General features: G+C 39.5%; 1 protein-coding gene and 1 non-coding gene across 2 annotated transcripts in view; one reads left to right on the top strand and one right to left on the bottom strand.

The window, feature by feature from the left end:
* The window catches only part of Kdm5a (lysine demethylase 5A), a 91545-nt gene that overhangs the window by 17796 nt on the left and 54199 nt on the right, over window positions 1-19550 (bottom strand). Inside the window, exons 21-27 of the mRNA XM_050148319.1 lie at window positions 16745-16924; window positions 15803-15964; window positions 12763-13314; window positions 12269-12412; window positions 6704-6863; window positions 3430-3650; window positions 863-1273 (exon numbers count right to left, since the gene is read on the bottom strand). Coding sequence (XP_050004276.1) covers window positions 863-1273; window positions 3430-3650; window positions 6704-6863; window positions 12269-12412; window positions 12763-13314; window positions 15803-15964; window positions 16745-16924 — 1830 coding nt within the window. The remainder of the gene's footprint in view (window positions 1-862; window positions 1274-3429; window positions 3651-6703; window positions 6864-12268; window positions 12413-12762; window positions 13315-15802; window positions 15965-16744; window positions 16925-19550) is intronic.
* On the top strand, window positions 18688-18794 carry LOC126505582 (U6 spliceosomal RNA). The gene has a single exon (XR_007592936.1). It is a non-coding gene; the product is annotated as a U6 spliceosomal RNA (small nuclear RNA).

Raw genomic sequence — 19550 nt, 5'->3', positions numbered from 1 at the left:
CGGGGGGGGGGGGGGAAATGGGAGGCTGGGAGGAGGCGGAAACTTTTTTTTTCTTATTCTTAATAAAAAAAAAACTTTAAAAAAAAAACCATATTCTATTTAAGAGAGTATCCTTTGTCTAGGGAGTCTCAAGATAAGGATGGACTTCTCCCAGGCTATTGTGGCTAACAGACCAGCCACCTAGTTCAGAATCACACTACGGGGAGGTCAGAAGTGCATTTTGAAGCTTGACCTGCATATGAAACAAACTGCTTGCCAAGATATCCAGTAACTTTTCTATACTTCTGTATATCTCTAAGTAAATGACTTTTTAAAAAAATGTATTTCCTACACTAAGCAAACTTAAGTAGCTTCACTATTTAAAATGGTTTATAAAAACTGTGGGAGGGGCTGGAGAAATGGCTCAGCGGTTAAGTGCACCAACTGCTCTTCCAGAGGACCCAGGTTCAATTCCCAGCACCCACATGGCAGCTCACAACTATCTGAAAATCCAGTTCCAGGGGATCTGACACCTTCACACCAATGCACATAAAGATAAATAAATCATAAAAATTAAAAAAAAAAACTGTGGGAAAGCCGGGCGGTGGTGGCGCACGCCTTTAATCCCAGCACTCGGGAGGCAGAGGCAGGCGGATCTCTGAGTTCAAGACCAGCCTGGTCTACAAGAGCTAGTTCCAGGACAGGCTCCAAAACCACAGAGAAACCCTGTCTCAAAAAACCAGGGGGGGGGGGACCCTGTGGGGAAAAATGTGTTAGAAGTCCAAATCTTGGAATCACAAATTACTGATATATTATACACACATCTCCACAACCATTATTATCTCTGGCCTTTTCACACAGTCCATGAACCCCAGTACCTTACCTTGTCCTTACACGGCCTTTGGCAGTTCTGGGCTGCGCACACGGCATTCTCATCATCAGATTCCTCTGCTCCTGACCAGTCATACTTTGAGGGGATATCCAGCACTTTTTTCTCTCTTTTCTTCTCAGTACTCTCTTTCACAAGCTCGACTTTGGCTGCAGCAGCCTTTTCTTTCTTTTTCTTTCTCTCTTCTTCTTTTGCTAGCTTCTTGGCCAACTTATTCAGCTCTTTGGATTTGTCCACATTTAATTTTAATTTCTTCTTTTTAGGTTTATCTATTTTCTTTAGCTCCTTGACCTTCTGCTTTCCTTCTCCAAAAAATTGTTCTACCTTCTCTAGCTTCCGTTTCCGTTTCTTCTCAGAAGAATCCTTTCCTTTCATTTTTAGTGGTTTCTCTTCCATGCTATCATCCTTCAAAAATATAAAATTAATCAGAATTTTCATGCAAAACTTAAAAAAGTGTCTATATAAGGCACCTAGAACAAATTAGCAGACACAAAAAGTAAATAGGGGATGAAGGAGGGGAAACAGATTTACTGTTTAATGGTACAGATTTTCTCTTTGTGATGATTACAGAGTTGTAGGAATCTGGGCATTGATAGTACACATCTGTAATCTCAGCATTTAAGAGTCAGTGGCAAGGGGGTTGCTGCAGGCTCAAGGACAACTTGGTCTATGCAGTGAGAGCATGTTTCAACTTCCGAGCCCACAAAATGAGTTCTAGAGATAGACTGAGGTGGTATTTGCATACAATATGAATATGTTACAAACACAACTGAACTGTATACTCAAAAGAAAAAAGGTAAGATGATATAGCTCTTGTGTTTTAGCCCCTGCCAAAATTTTTAAATGACAAAAAGAAAAAATATTATTCTAAGCTGTTTAAAAGACGGATTTGCTGGGCATGTGGCTCAGCGGGTAAAAAACCCTAAACCTGATCCTCACACACCATAAAACCAGATGTGGGGGGTGCAAGCCTGGAACTCCAGCACTTGGGAGATAGAGGAAGAGGTGGGAGTATCAGAAGATTAAAGTCATCCTCTGGTACTCAGAAATCTTGGGTTGCCAAAGACCCTGTCTCAAAGAAAAGGAAATAAATAAGAGGCTGGTTAAGCCAAGTGTGGTTGTGCATACTTGTAATGCCGCAGCACTCCAGAGGCAGAAGTAGGTGGATCTTTTTGAGGTAAAAGACAGACAAGTGAGACCACTTTGGAAGAGAATATTCAATGAATAAAGAAAGAATAGAAAATAATACCTACCCTATATTCAGAAATGGATTGTTCATGCCTATAATCCTAGCATGATCAAAGGAGATTATGGATGTAAAACACCATTATGAACACCATGATAAACTGCTATTGTAAATGTAGTACATGACTGTGAACCCTCCCTTCCAATGCATCCAGTTCTACTTAATCACTCCCTTACCTTTTTCCCTGAGTGCGCACACACAAATGCATGTGGTATGTGTTTACATAAGTATACAAGTTTCAATGTGTGGAAGCCTAAAGTTGATGTCTGTGTCTTCCTTAATCACTCTCCTCCACCTTGTAAATATTGTTGAACATGGAGCTCACCATTTTGGCTAGTGTGACTAGCCAGTTTGTTCCTGAAATTCCCTGTCTGCCTTATAAACCAGGATTATAAGCAGGCCGCCAAGATCATCTAGTTTTTTTGTTTTTTTTTTTTAAATATAGGTGCTAGAAATCCATACTCTGGTCCTCATATTGGCAAAGTAAGAACTTTACCTACTGAGCCATCTCCCTAGTCGCACCTTTTAAAAATTACCACACTTATCCAATTCTAAGACAACTGTTTAAAGAGTATTTTGAATTTTATGTGTGCATTTCTGTGTGGATATATGCATGTGAGTGGAAAGGTTCTAGAGTAGAGGAGAGGGTTTCAGATCCCCTTGAACTGGAGTTAGAAGTAGTTGTGAGCCACCCAATGTGAGTGCTTGGAACTGACCTGACTGCAGTATATGCTCTTAAGCACTGATTCATCTCTCTAGCCCCTAAACTGCTTGAGTTTTTTGTTTGTTTGAGACAAGGGCTTGTGTAGCCAAGGTTAACTTTGAATGCTGATCTTCTTGCCTCCACCCTCCTCTGTTTTATGATTAGAAGCCTGTAACATGATACTTGGCTAAACTGTTTATTAATCCCTGCTTTTTTCAAGCAAAATAAAAGAACTATTGTATAAAGTTTCAATAAAGAAAACAAAGGAGGCAGGCAATGGTGATGCACGCCTTTAATCCAGCACTCAGGGAAGCAAAGGCAGGCAGATCTCTGTAAGTTCAAGACCAGCCTGGTCTACAGAGTGAGTTCCAGGACAGCCAAAGATACACAGAGAAATTCTATTAAACAAACAAACAAACAAACAAAAACAAAAAAACAATCAAGCAACCAAACAAATAAATAAAAGAAAGCAAAGAAACAAAAATTTTTGCTTAAATGAGAGAGCAACTACCCACTCTGACACCCCTGTAACAGTATCTGAGGTACTACCAATGAACATGGACATGTTAAGTATTTTTAACATCACTACTGAAGTTAGTATGAGGGTCATACCTCCATGATATGTAAGAATCTGTCCTCTGAGGGGGGATGTGTGGCCTGTAGAATCCGCCATATGTGTTGTGTCTCATCCAGAGACACTTCTAGGAGGTCTCCCACCATCATGAGTTCTTCCAACTGGGCTTTTGCTCCAGGAGACAACTCCAACACCGGAGGCTCCAAACTTCGGGGAACCAAAGGGCTCTTCCGAGGCTGCTTTCTTGGTGTGCTAGAACCTTTCCCCAAAGACATCATGAAACAAAGCAAAGAAGTGAAAATGGTATACAAATGTTTACAAAGTAAATGTTTAGAAATTTCCCTCTTCCCTCTCTATATATTAGTATTAAAAATGGGTTTTCTGTACATTTTTTGCTTTAGAGAAAACAACAACAAACCTGCTATCCCCTTCCTCAAAGAAAGACATTATGTTGCCTGGAGAGATCTCAAAAAAATTCCCTTATTTCAAGCTCCCAAATAGAAAGCATATAGGCATATACTATCAAATTTTAAAATAAAAGTTAAAGAATGAATATAGGAAGTTGGAGATATGGCTCAGTATGCAAAGTGTTTGCTGCATTAAGCAGAAGGACCTGAATTTGGATCCCTACACCCACCCACATGAAGTTGGGTGTGGCAATGAGCACCTGTAACTGTAACCTAGTACTGTGAACGGAGACAGCCAAATATCCCAAGGCCGGCCAGTCTTGTCCATCAGTGAGCTTCGGGTTCAAATGAGAGATTCTATCACAAAAACAGGACTGAAACTGATGGTGGAGACACCTGACATCCACTTCAAGCCTTTAAGCACATATACACCCACAACACCACCTCCCCACCAAACGCACAAGAAGCCAGAATTCCTAAGGGCCACCCTCAGCTGCTTTAGAGTTTAAAACTGGTTCCTGCAGGGTGACGCTCTGGGAATAGGAGGCCATTTCCCAGACCAGTGAAATAAAGTACTACTTATTTTTTCTAGGTAGAAGAAAAGTGAACATCTTAAAGAGTTCTTCTTCTGATGAATGCTTTCTCAAACAATTAAGAATAGCAAAACTGCCGGGTAGTGGTGGTGCATACCTTTAATCCCAGAACTCTGGGAGGCAGATCTCTGTGACTTTGAGGCCAGCCTGGTCTACAAAGTGAGTTCCAGGACAGGCTCCAAAGCTACAGAGAAACACTGTCTCAAAAAACCAATAAATAAATAAAACATAAAAAAAAAAAAAAAAATAGCAAAACCTGGGAGTTGAGAGATGGATCAGTGGTTAAAAACATTTGTTACTCTGGCAGAAGATATGGAATTGATTCCCAGTACCCACTAACAACTACCCAAACTCTAGTTCCAAGGAACCCAATGTCCTCTTCTGACTTCCTCAGGTATTAGGCATAGACACAGTGCACATACATACAAGCAGACAAAACACTCATACACAGTATTTCTGTAACTTTGAAGCCAACAGAAACTACACAAAGAACTACACCAGTTAGAGCTATAGAGTAAGACTTTGTCTCTACACCCCAAAATAAAAAAAACTCCACAGAACAAAATACCCAAGCTCAGTATGAATAGTCTCTCTATTTTCTGAGACAGGGTTTCTCAATGTAACAGACCTGGCTGTTCGGGAACTTGCTTTGAAGACCAGGCTGGCCTCGAACTCCCAGATATCTACTGCTTCTGTTTCCCACATGCTGGGATCAAAGGCATATGCCACCACCACCTGGCAACCATGAATATTCTTAAGCAGCACAGAGTTCCTTGACAGCTGTTACTGATCAAGCAGAGGCTAAGTGAAGATCTGCCAAAGATTCTACACAAATATGACATGTGCCACATGAACTATAAAATTTTCCTAATTAGGACTCTATAATTCTATTACCTTTTCAGACTATCATCTAATGACAGAAAACGAAACAAAATTTTTACTTTCACCAAGTTTTCAGGTTCTCTTAGTGCTGTGGGATAATGCTCTTGTACACTGTGAAGATTAGCCACTTGTACTAGTTTAATAAAATACTGATTGGCCAGTAGCCAGGCAGGAAGTATAGGTGGGATAACCAGACTAAGAATTCTGGGAAGAGGAAGGGCAGAGTCACCAGTAGAATGCAAAGGAAGATGAGAATGCCTTACTGAGAAAAGGTATCAAACCACATGCCTAAACATAGACAAGAAATAGGGGTTAAGTTGTAAGCTGGTTAGTAATAAGCCTGAGTTAATAGGCCAAACAGTTTATAATTAATATAAGCCTCTGTGTATTTCTTTGGGACTAAATGGCTATGGGACTGGACAGAACAGAAACTTCTGCCTACATCTTAGGAAGTGACAACCAGGTATGTATTCAATTAACAATCTGAATTAAGGGGCTAGAGAGATGGCTCAGCAGTTAAGAGCACTGGCTACTCTTCTAGAGGTCCTGAGTTCAATTCCCAGAAACCACATGTTGGTTCAGTCATCCATAATGAGATCTGGTGCCCTCTTCTGGCCTGCAGGTGTGTACATGTGGGCAAACATTGTATACATAATAAATCTTAAAAAGAAAAAAATCTGAATACCTTTTTCCATCTGTTCCAACTTACTTTCTACACATAATTAATTTTATTTTTTGTTTTTCTCAGGCCTAAGGACCAAACCTAGGTCTTGCACTTGCTAGGCAAACACTCTACCACTGAACTAAATAAATCCCCTTATGTTTTCTGATTTATTTTTTATTATGTGAGTATAGAAAGACATGAGCCACAGCATGCAGTGGTTAGATGACAGTCTCTCAAATCCTTATTGAGGGACTTGTTTCTCCTACTGTGCTGCTTACTCCAAGTTAGCTGGCCTGAGAATTCCCAGCAAAATCTCTTGCACCAGCACTAGGATTCCAGAGCATTTTTTTTTTTTATGAGGGTTCTGGAAAACAAAGTTAGGTTGTCAGACTTGCATGGCTGGTTCTGAATCAGGCTCACTTCTGTTTTTATAAAGACATGGTCTTAGCCGGTCATGGCAGTGCACTCCTTTAATCCCAGCACTCAGGAGGCAGAAGCAGGTGGATCTCTGTGGGTTTGAGGCCAGCCTAGTCTAAGAGTGAGTTCCAGGACAGTCAAAAATACACAGAGAAACCCTGTCTCAAAAAAACAAACGAAACAAAAAAGACATGGTCTCATGTAGCTCAGGCTAGCCTCAAACTTGCTATCTTGTTTGGAAAGAACTTGAACTCCTTGGCTAACCTGCTTGTACCTTCTATGTGTTTGGATTACCAACATGTGCCAGCATGCCCAGATCCTACATATCTTTTCCAAGGGCAATTATTACCTTGAGAACAACTCTTAGAAGCAGAAGAATATGCATGTTCTGCACAGAACGAAGGTGCTGTCCACATGTGAGTTACCACTTCCTCAGACTTAATGGGAATTTCTTCATCACAAAAGAGATTGGGTTCCAGACTACTAGAGGATTTCACACTGGCTGTATCCTAAAGAACAAAGAAAAGCTATCAACATTATAACCTCTTAATCTACAAAAACCTATAAATGAATGTTTTCAAGTTAAAATTTTCTGACATTGGGCTAGAGATGGCTCAGTGGTTAATAGCACGGGCTGCAATTCCCAGCACCTACATGGCAGCTCACAACTACCTGTAACTCCAGTTCCAAAGACACCTTCAACACCAATATACATAAAAAAAAAATTTAAACAAATTATTAAAAAAGAGAGAGAGAGAAAGAAAGAGCAAGTTGGGCAGTGGTGGCACACACCTTTAATCCCAGCAGGGGCAGGTGGATCTCTGTGAGTTCAAGGCCAGCCTGGTCTACAAGAGCTAGTTCCAGGACAGACTCTAAAACTACAGCGAAACCCTGTCTCGGATAAAAGAGAGAGAAAACAAGACACTAAAAACATGGCACTAACTTTGGGCTGGGTGGTGGTGGCCTTTAATCCCAGCATTTGTGAGGCTAAGGCAGGTCTTTATGAGTTCGGAGCCAATGTGGTCTACAGAGTGAGTTCTAGGACAGGCTCCCAAACTACACAGAGAAACCCTGTCTCACCACCCCCCCAAATATTAACTATTATTTTCTGTATATTATTACAGAAAATAACAATTGGGTGCTGCATGCACGTGTACACACACACACAGAAAAGCTTAAATGTCTTGAGCTAAAAAAATAACAAACTAAAAGTAATCTACAAAGATATCATTTAACTACCTCCCAAAGTCTATTTATTATTATAAAAACATCCTTTAATAACAAGAATAATTTGATTTTTTATTTTTAATTATGTGTACTAGTGTGTGACTGTACATTTGATTATAGGTAGTCATTGAGGTCAAAGATGTTGGCTCTTCTTAGAGCTGGAATTACAGGTGGTTGTGAGCTATTCAATGTGGATGCTGAGCAACAAACTCTGGTCCTCTGTAGAAGTATATGTTCTTAACCACTGAGCCATCTCTCCAGCCCCAAGTTAGTAATTCCTTTTGTTGTTGTTGTTGTTGCTATAATTTTTGATCTTTTAACAGAAATATAAAATGGACTTAAGAGGAAGATGGAAAGTTTAAATGTGACATTTTAAAACACGGGCAATTTAATCCCTTCTAAAGGTTTTCAAACCCACACACTCTTACCAACTGTCCTTATGTAATTCAATGAAGAACTCGAATGCCAATATATAATTTATACAGTTCTGACAGTTCTAGTTAGGTCTCAGATGATTCTCTAAGGAATTCTCTTCATCTTTATTTTACATTACTACTTTAACTTTAATTTTAACCTCAAAAGTTTAGGTAATTTTGGCCATTTTCTTTCCTGTTGTGACAGCAGTTGTCTTTATTTGCTAGTACGTGTATTTCTGTTTGATTTGTTGTCTCTTCCCGAGTGGTACTGGGCATTGAACTATCAACAAAGTACTAGTCACTAAGAAAACCCTCAATAAAAATAGAAGAGGCAGGTGGATCTATCTGTATTGAGTTCAAAGCTAGCTTAGTCTAGATACTGAGTCCAGGCCAGTTGAACTACAAAGAAAAAGACTTGTTTTGACAAAAGAAAAAAGAAGGGAAAAAATGGAATACAATAAGGATACTTGCTGACAAATATGGTGACTGAAGTTCGATCTCCAAGACCCACAAGGTGGAAGGAAAGAACCTACTTCCACAAGTTGTCCTCTGCCTCCATACATGTTTCATGGTGTGAATGAGTATGTGCACACAAACAAATGTGATTTTTAAGAAATTTAAAATAAAGCTGATGGCTCCTTGAGAAACCATACCCAAGATTGACTACTAGTATCCACATGCATGTACACCCACCCACATATACACACACACACACACACACACACACACACACACACCTACACACAGGACTCCACCACAGAGGATTTAAGATTTGAGAGATGGTGCCAGGCGGTGGTGGTACACTCCTTTAATCCCAGCACTTAGGAGGAGCTTTGTGAGTTCGAGGCCAACCTGGTCTACAAGAGCTAGTTCCAGGACAGGCACCAAAAACTACAGAGAAACCCTGTCTTGAAAATCAAAAAAAAAAAGATTTGAGAGATGGCTAACTGGACAAAAGCACTTGCTACTCTTGCAGAGGACTGGGGGTTTGATTCTCAGGCAAAGTATTCATACACATAAAAAATAAAAACAAATAAAATAACCTTTTAGATAGGGTAAATACATAAAGCAAGTAGCAGGATACAAAAAAAATAAACAGAAAGATTAGTATCTTCAGGTGGGAGATGGGTCACAGTCATTAAATCCTTGCTGCTCAAACATAAGAACATTGAGTCTGATCTCCTACATCTTTGTAAAAAAAACTAAAGCCAGATCTGGCAGCACACCTATACTATAAAAAAAGTCCAAGGGCTTCCCGGCCCCAGGTCGTGGAGATGGCTTTGTTGCAAAAGTGTGATGACCGGAATTTGGATCCCCAGAACTAATGAAAAACTTTAGCAGGCAAGGCAACTAACTATCTGTGTTTAGGAGATAGGCAGAGGATCTTTGAGGAAAGAAAACTAGCTGGAATCTGAGAAATCCAGATTCAACAAGAGATCCTACACCAACAAATAAAGTGAAAAGTGGCCCAGAAAGACACATCCTACATCAATTTCAAAAATCAGTGGTCAGGTGGTGGTGGCACATACCTTTAGTCCCAGCACTTGCAAGGCAGAGAGGCAGATCGCTGTGAATTCAAGTCCAGCCTGGTCTACAAGAGCTACAGGACAGCCAGGACTGCACAAAGAAATCCTGCCTCAAAAAAAAAAAAAAAAAAAAGTTGGGTGGTGGTGCACACCTTTAATCCCAGCACTTGGGAGGCAGAGGCAGGCAGATCTCTGTGAATTCGTGAGTTCAAGCCTAACCTGGTCTACAAGAGCTAGTTCCAGGACAGCTAGGACTTTAATACAGAGAAACTCTGTCTCGAAAAACTAAAAACTAAACCAAAACCAAACCTAAACAACAACAACAAAAAGCAAACAAAAGAGTCAATGGGTAAAGATGGAATGGTTTCTAATTCTTTGAAGAATGCCATTACATCAAGAGTACCCAAACTCCCAGGTTCTAAGAGCAAACCAAATCACACGTAAAACTACTACCTACTTCTAGGTCTCTCTCCAGATCCAGATGTTATTACTAGGCAAAACTCAAAGGGTTTACATCTAACATACAGTGCCAATAGGATCTAACACAAAGATGCTGACGTCAGCATAGTGGCGCTAACAAAACAATCATATTAATGACAATCTGTTCTGACCGTAACTGTACCCCTGCAAATCCTAACCAGAGGCAAAGTATGACATTGTATCTAGTACTCTTTGTGTAAGGAAGGCAATTGCTAAAAGACTAAAAGAACAGAACAGGTCTCCACCAGGGAATTACTAAAGATTGGTCCAGAAATCCCCAAGCAGAAAAACTGCCTCCATCAAAAATACAAGTACTGGAGTGCTTCAACCTAATATTACAGAGCTGCAGCTTTGCAGAACCCAACACTGTTTAATCAGAAACATTAACTAATTGCAAAGTAGAGACTGTGTAACTAGAAATACCTGCACAGCTCATACTAACCTTCCATAACCAACTGGCCAATCTCAACAGCTTTAATCATATGGTGGGAATTACATTCTGGAAAATGAACACAAAGTACTTGCTCGAACTGAACAAGAGCATCTTTAAGGTGGGAGATCACTCTGTAGTCTGTCATTTTATGCAACAGAAAGTCTCTTTGTTATGACCTAACCCTCTGCTCCTTGCAACATACTATTTTTTTTTAAAGTTTATTCTTTTTTATTTATGTGATTGTGCTTGCGTGAATTTATATGAAAGACGTGTGAAGGAGAGAATCTACAGAGAGCAGAAAAGGGTACTGAATTCCAGGATTTAGAGTTACAGACATTTATGAGCTTCCATGTGGTTGCTGGAAACTGAATCCAGGTCTTCTGTAAGAGCAATAAACACTTTTAGAGATCCTCCTCCCCGAGCTATCATTTCTCCAACTGCATAGTTTTCTATTACATGAAAGGTGAATTTGTTCTGTGCATCGATCCCTTCCCCCCCAGTCCACCACACTATGCAGAAAAAAAAAAAAAAAGAGAGAGACCAGAGCAAAAGACTCTTAGTACATTTGGGGTGGGATGGTTACTTTTTTACTGACTAAGCAGGGTTTCACTAAGCAGCCATTGTGGCCTGGAACTCACTAGGTAGACTAGGCCTACCTCTGCCTCCCAAATGCTGGGATTAAAGGTGTGTGCTAAATTAAATGCCTGGCAAGCCTGGGATTTTTTTTTTTTTTTAATCTGAGACAGGATTTCTGCATAGCCTGTGCGCGCTTTCCTGGAACAGTACAGACCTGACTTTCACTGCCTCCCAGAGCTGGTTTTAAATGTGTGGGCCACCACAGCTGGCTTGGAATTCTTAAATATCACTGTACAGATATTCTTTGGTAGTAATGATGCAAGAACCCAATGCCTCGCACACAAAAGCCAAATACTACATCTCTAGCCTCCAGACTTTAACAACTCAAAAAAGAAAACAATCTAAAAATGTTTTATCAGCAATAAAAGCTACAACTTAAATATTTTAAACATAGTAACATTTTAATTTATTTAAGTCATATGATTAGTAAGTTGATGAAAACAGGAATTTTTTCTTTTTGAGAAGGAGCCTCTCTGTGTGGCCCTTGCCTGGCCTAGAACTCACAGAGAACTTGTCTCTCCTTCAAGAATTCAAGGCATGGGCCTCCACGCCTAGAACAATGAAAAGCTTTTAAAAACTATCTGAATGCATGCACAAGTGTTTGCATGTATGTGGTCTGAAACCTCAGGTGGCATTCCTCAGGTGCCGTTCACTTTTGTTTGGGAGACCGTCTCTCTGAGTAGTGAATCCCAGGGATCTACTGGTCTTCACCTCCCCAGTATGGAAATACAAGCACCCACCATCACAACCTTTTTTATGAGGGCACTGGGGAACTAAACTCAAGTCCTCCTGCTCGTGTGGCAAGCAGTTTACAAACTGAGTTTTCCATCTAGCTATGTCTAATTAACGTTAAAAAAAAAAAATTGGGATGAGCAAGGTGGCTCAGCAGGAAAAGGTGCTACCACCAAGTCTGACCACTTGGATGGGATCCCTGAAATTCACTTAGTGAAAGGAGAAAACTGAATCTGCCAAGTTGTCCTCTGACCTTGTAAACCTCATGGTAGGGGCACTTCACAAATGTAAGAATTTTTAAAGTTTTAGCTTTTTAAGTTTTGAAAAGTTGCTATCATCACATATTCAAGACTAAAACATAATTAGGTTTCTCTTCCAACTTTATAGTCTTCAAATATCAATGGTCAGCAGTTTTAAAAACAGAACTCACCAGAAATGTATCCCTAGCCTGCCCCTGTAATTACCTTCATGTCATAGCCATATGTTTCCCGAATATCTTCATCAGAATCTGTTTCTTCATCATCATAGTCCACTGTTTGACGGGGGGAAGATGACACACTATTCGCTACCCGGCTAAAAGCAGACTGTTGGAAACTAGGTAAGTGTCCCTAAACAACAAAGATGAACAGACAAATAGACTAAACAAACATAAGCAATTAACATATGCTTAACATTAACAAAGTATAACTAACTTACTTAAAAAGCAGCTAGTAAATGATGCTACAGTCTACCTGAACATTTTCAGACTGCATTTCACTGAAATGACTTGAATTTTTACTGAAGGGAAGAAAAGCAAAGCTGTGTATGCAGAAGGGAAAAGATGCTATACATCATATAACTGCTGGCAAATTATAGCCGCTTTTCTACTTAAGTCAACAAGTTAAGTCCATTTAATTCACTAGTCACTAACTGACAAATACTACCACATGAAACACAAGAAAGTAAATTAAAAGCTGACCTGTAAGTCTGGATTGGCAGCTGCTTTTTGGAGTTCTGCACTGATGATCTTTTCAGTTTTTTCTCGTGCTGCTTGTTCCACCATCCGTTGGCTTAACACAGAGAGTTTGGCCAGGGCAGAGGACAGTTCATCTGTGGCTAAGGCTTGCCGTGCTCTATCTTGCCAACTCATGGCACGTTCTGTCAAACACTGAAGTGCCTCTCCTTCAGGCAACCGTACAGGCAACTTCTGAAGGGATACCAGGAGTGACAGAATAGTCTCTAGCCTGGGTCTTCGAGATCTCATACAAAGAGGGCAAAGGAATTTTACGTCTTTAGCCTGCCAGCTAGATCCCTTTTTCTGGGAACTTGATTTAGGCAGGGGAACACAGCTGTTATGGAACCAGTCTTTGCAGAGCTCACACTGTAGCATAAACCCACTAGCTGTCTTGCGGCAAACACAAAATTTTACTTCTTCTATGCGGTCCACAATTGTCATCTTGGCTAGGTTGGCTGCTCTGAGGGAATGCATGGCCTCAATCTCTTTTTGTTCTCGTTCTTTGAAAACTGCCACCTGTACACAACAAGCATTTAATTAAAAGGAGTCATTCTAAAATGCCCACAAAGCACTGAAGAATGTAGGTGGCAATTTCCTGAAATGTAGGTAACCCTTTCAGTTTCCACATAAACATTACCCATCTAAAAAATGAACACACTGCTATGATATTTGACAACTTACAACAGAGTGCTTTTTGTAGGGTACAATATAAAAAGGGTGTTTCTTGAAATCAAGCACTTGTACCAAGTACCTGGCTCTTAGACTTAAAGACTATTGATCTATGGCACAACTTTTCTGGATTTCAGTGTTCTGAAAAGTGTGGGCAGGCTACTAAACACATTTTATTGTTTTCTCTGTAGCTTTGGAGCCTGTCCTGGAACTGGCTCTTATAGACTAGGCTAGTCTCGAACTCACAGAAATCCTCCTGTCTTTGCCTCGAGTGCTCGAATTAAGGGCATGTGCCACCACCGCCCAGCGACTCTGTAACAATTTTGAAATAATTTCTAGTTCTACTTGCTCATAAGAATGACTTACTGACTACTGAAGCTCTCTTAACAAAGATCGTCTTCCTCGGCCTCAAAATTGGATTACTTATAGACAGAATCATATCAAGTTATTTAGTACATTTAAACCCCTACAATTATAATTATGTATTTCCCAAACTAATTTTTATTTTCACTCTCCTTCTCTGGCTCCTAATAATCACACTTTCCTTAGTCCGTAAGTCTTTAAAAAGCCCAATTCTTGTAACTACAAATATTTTACAGAACACTCAATCTACTGCTGTATACTAATAAGACAGAGGTGAGAGGGCTTTTTTTGTTGTTTTTATCCCCGAGTTTCTAGGTTTCTTAGTGTAGCTCTGGCTGTCTTGGAACTTGTTATGTAGACCTGGCTGGCCTTGAATCAATTCAGAGATCCCCCTGCCTCTGCCTTCTAAGTGCTGGGATTAATGGCGTGTGCTACCACAGCCTGGTGAGAAATTTTAAAGTAACTTACCAATAAACTATCAGTTTCTTTGAAAACCATGATAAAGTACTAAGAACAATAAAATGCTATTAATTCTAACTCAGCAATTCCATTCCTACAGGTGAAGACTAAGAAAATGATTTTTCAAAAAGAAATGGGCAGAGAATTCATGGAAAATACCCATTCCTTTCATTCAACTTTCCTAGGAACTAAAACTACTCTTAAAAACAAAAAGGGCTTAATTTTAAAAATGTATTTAAAAGTAGCTTTTATCCATGTAGTTGATAATAACGCAAAGTATTTCAAGATCATCAAAAGATAACTTTAAATGTGGTGGTGGTGGTGGTGGTGGTGGTGGTGGTGGTGGTGCACACCTTTAATCCTGACACTCAGCAGGCAGAGGCAGGTGGATCTATGTGAGTTCAAGGCCAACCTGGTCTTCAAAGTGAGTTCCAGGACAGCCAGGACTGCTACACAGAGAAACCTTCTCTCAAAAAACAAAAACAAAAACAAGACGACTTTACATATTCTTGCCACAAATAAATGATAAATATTAGAGGTGAGAAAAAAAGAGGAGGTGTCACGAGCCATTTCCCCCCTAAAAATCATTACAGGAACCATCACCCTGGGAAGTCTGCAGAGAACCCCACACCCATAATTATGTTCTATTGAGAACCTGCCCCTCACCCAATTAACTTATCTGTTAGTGGAACCCGCCTCACATTCCAGCTATCCAGGGAACCAGGTGTGGCAACTTGTGACTTCTTGGCCTACCTGTCCGAACGTAACCTGGCCTAAGTGACGTGGAACACGCAGAGTCCAGTTTCCCTACCCTTCAGTGGCTATATAAACAGCAACCATGATCCTAATAAACGGAGGCTTTGACAAATCTGCTTGGCCTCCTTCTTCTGTCTTAGCTCATTCCCTTCCAGGTAGGGCCCCTCCGAGACCCTGGAATAACTAGCTGCAGGGTGGGTTACAACCCCTAGACTAGTGACCCACCCAAGGTGGCAACAAGGAGGTCCTACATGCTTACCTGTAATAGAAAAAGCTTAGTAACAGGCAAGGATTTAACTTTGGGTGACTACTGATCAGACATGGGGTATATAGTTCAATAATATAGCACTCTAGCATTCAGGAGACCCACATTTAATCCCAAGAAACACACACACACAAAATCCCACCAGCACCACTACTACTACCACCACCACCAACAACAACAAAACAATTAAAGCTACTCAGAAGTATGGACTACTAGGATGGAATGTTTTTAAGTATTAAAAGAACAACAATAAGGAATAAGTGTGAAGCTTGGGGATATAACTCAATGAAACATTTGATCAGCATATATAAGGTCCTAGGTTCAATTCTGCCCCATTTCCAAAGAAAATAAAAAGATCCTTTTGGGAAGAGAACAAACAGCAAACTTTTTATACTATGATACAGGTAAATTATCAGTTAAAAACCTGCTAATATCTTTCACAGAACTTTGAATTCACAAAGCAAATCCAAGGTTCATCACTTAGTTCCTTACCACCATGGCTGTATCTCTGGTCTCCTCCAGTCCTTCTTCTAAATCACTCAAAGGTTCAAGGTCTAGGTCCTTCTCCTTTTCTTTTTCTATTATTTCTTTTACTTTTTTTCTCCTACTTTTTCCACTCCCATATACACCAATGTCAGTTCGAGGACTTAGCACCTAAAAAATTTTAAAAATATTAACTCTAGTTTAAAAACAAAACCAAATCAAATCCCTTAAGAGTGAAAATAACGAACTACTGGCCATGCCCAAGGTACCTGTTTATTATCTTTAATATTTTAGAGGCAGGATCTTACCCTGTAGCACAGGCTGGCCTACAATTTATGGTGATCCTCTCGCCTTAACCACCATACTAGGGATCCATGTATGTCATTCATTTAAATTTTCATAACAACTGTACATAGCAGGCATTACTTCCCAGATTTTATTGACTAGAGAGACAAGGGACTTGTCCGAGGACAAAGGTTAAAATTCCAAAGTCTATCCTCTTTGACTACTGTGCTCAACTGCTCAAGATAAAAAGAATTAAATTTGTGCCTCTGAGGATAAAATCTTTTAGTATAGTCTAATAACAGAAGTTAAGATATATGCTGAAGCAGGGTGGTGGTAGTGCACGCCTTTAATCCAAGCACTCAGGAGGCAGAGACAGGCAGATCACAGTGAGTTTAAGGACAGCCTGGTCTACCATGTAAATTTTGATACAGACCCTATCTCAAAAAACAAACAAAAAGATATATGCTGAGTGCCTTTTCTGGATACAGCACAGATTAGTAAAAAGAGCTTGTCCAAGACTCCCACAGTTTTCCATCCAACATCTAATACTACGTAATAGAAATTAATTATAACGATGACTAAATTAACTGGAAAGAACCTTTCACCAACACAAGTAGTAATTTATCAACAGCTGTGAGAGGGCTGAAGAACACACACGATTTTTACCTGTAACAATGTGTGGCTGGAATTCTTCTTAAGAAAGGTCCTCCCAGTCCGTTCTCTCCAGGCCCGCGCTGCTGCGACCTGTGATTCCACTTGAGGCAATGCATCAAGACGCACTGGGATGGGGCGTCCTTTAGCAGATAAGCTCTCAAGCTGCTCCAAGTAAGCATAGTTGCTGCCACTCTGGAAAGAAAAAAGCAGATTCACATACAATTTTAATTCTTTCGTGGAGTATGGCAGTATACTATTTGGGGAACTTGGTTTAGTGTTTTCTTTTCTTTCTTTTTTTAAAAATACTAACAGGGAATAGAATCGAGGCCTTGTACACTAGGCAGGCACTATACCAAAGGGACATCTTCAGTCTTAGTATTAACTTCTGTGTTAAATCAACTAACTAGATTTCTTTAATGAATTTAATTTCTACAGAAAAAGTTCATAAATTAATTTAAAAATTCATTTTAGAGACAGTGTCTCAATAATGTAGACCTGAATAGCCTGGAACTCACTTTGTAGGCCAGGTTGGTCTCATATTCAACAGAGATTCACTTGCCTCTGCCTTCCAAAGAATTAAATGTTTTGGGGGAATTTTTTTTTTCATTTTCAAGTATATTTTTTTAGTAGTCATATATTCAAATTAGTTATTGAATATTGACCCAAAGGTTTTTTTTTTAAGATTTATTTATTTATTATGTATACAACATTCCTTCCATGTATGCTTGCATGCCAGAAGAGGGCACCAGATCTCATTATAGATGGCTGTGAGCCACCATGTGGTTGCTGGGAAATGAACTCAGGACCCCTGGAAGAGCAGTTGGTGCTCTTAACCTCTGAGCCATCTCTCCAGCCCTGGGAATTAATTTTTTAATGAACAAGTTACCAAAAATTTTAATAATTAAGGGGACCAACAGAATAAAAGTTCAAAGGAGAAGTGAAGAACAGAAATGTATAAATGCAACTGGAAATGAAAAATGGGCAGTGGTGACTCATATCTTTAATCCCAGCACTAGGGAGGCAGAGAGAGGCAGATCTCTGTGAGTTTGAGGCCAGCTTGGTCTACAGATAAGTTCCAGAACAGCCTCCAAAACTAGAGAAACCCTGTTTCAAAAAACAATGAAACAAAAACAAAATAGAAAAAAAAAGTATGAATTTGCTAATAGATGCAAATAAGTCTCTTTAAGATTTATTTATTTTTATTTCATGTGTATGAGTGTCCTGCATGAATGTATGTGTACTATATACAGTGCCCACTGAGGCCAGAGTTATTGAATCTCCTTAAGCTGGAGTTAACAGATTGTTGTGAGCTGCTATGTGGGTGCTGGGAACTGTAGTCAAGTCCTCTGAAAAAGCAGTAAATCCCCTTAATCCCTGAGTCCTTGCTTCAGCCACCATAGACAATGTTACAGAGGACAAGGGAAGAATCCTTTTGGCAGAGTGGAAATCCATTTTACCATTACAACTCCAAATTTAATTTCGATTGACATAAAACTAAAAGCAATATCTTATATTGGATAACCACCTATTGCTTATGTTATAAAAAGAAAGCTATGAACAACTACTTTCCTCCTAAATTCATGGTGTTTCAGTACTGCCAAGTAATGAAATCATTGCTGTTTTTAGAACCACTATACAATATTCTAATAAAATATTATTTCTCTTGTAGCAACTAACATAACTGTCTGAAAATTTATTTTGAAAGATATACTGACACATCTGGGAAAAGAAAGACAAGAAAGCTATGAATTTATGGTAGGAATGATGGTGTATACCTATAAACCCAGCACTCAGAAGAGTAAGTGGATTCAAAATTCAAAGCCTGCTTCAGCTACATGGCAAATTTGAAGCCAGGCTGGGCTATATGAAACGCTGCTTTAGAAAACAACCAAATAAATCTATGAATAATTTAAAATAATAATATAGAGACTGGGATCAGAGAGATGGCTCAGCCTGTGCTCGCTTTGGCAGCACATATACTAAAATTGGAACGATACAGAAAATATTAGCATGGCCCCTGCACAAGGATGATACGCAAATTCATGAAGCAGTCCATAAAAAAAAAAAAAAGAGGTTTCAGCTCATGTAGAAGACCTAGGTTCAGTTACCAACACCCACATGTCAGTTCACAACAATCTACAACTCCAGTTCCTGGAAATCCAATACACCCTTCTAGCTTTTGTGTGGGCTTCTACATGTATATAGTATACATACATACACTCAGGCACAAATATATTCATATAAACAATGACTTTAAATAATAATATACTCTAACATTATGAAATTCTCTAACAGCACAATCACTAAGGTACCAAGATAAGAAGAGTCAGTTAGCTAAGCATACAGATAAATTTGCTGAGATACTGAAAGGGTCAACAAACACATTCACTCTTACTCTGTCTGGTGCCAAACTATTGTCCCTGAACTATAGAATACCTTCTAGGTAAACCCACAAGTCAAGCAACCTGAAGAAGGATTGTCCTATTAAAAAAAACTATTTACTCTACCAAACGGAAGGACTGACAGTCAGTCCTTAAATATTACTAAGGAGGTAAATCAGTAGTGGTGGTACATGATTTTTACCCCAGTACTGGGTGGCAGAGGCAAGAAGATCTCTCTGTGTCTAAGGCTATCCTGGGCTACATACATAGTAAAGTTCCAGGCCAGTTTCCAGGCCTCTGAGTTTTAGGCACATCAGGGCTACACAGTAAGACCCTGTTTCAAAGAATATAAACAGAACAAACAAATGCTGTGAAATAATTTTATGTCATTAAATATAAATGTCCTTTCTCTGAAAAATTGAATACATAACTCCATC

The sequence above is a fragment of the Alexandromys fortis genome, unplaced genomic scaffold, assembly GCF_014885135.2.
Source record: "Alexandromys fortis isolate MF-2015 unplaced genomic scaffold, M_Fortis_MF-2015_v1.1 scaffold_59, whole genome shotgun sequence".
Lineage (NCBI taxonomy): Eukaryota > Metazoa > Chordata > Mammalia > Rodentia > Cricetidae > Alexandromys > Alexandromys fortis.
This window is presented reverse-complemented; position numbering and strand designations above follow the sequence as displayed.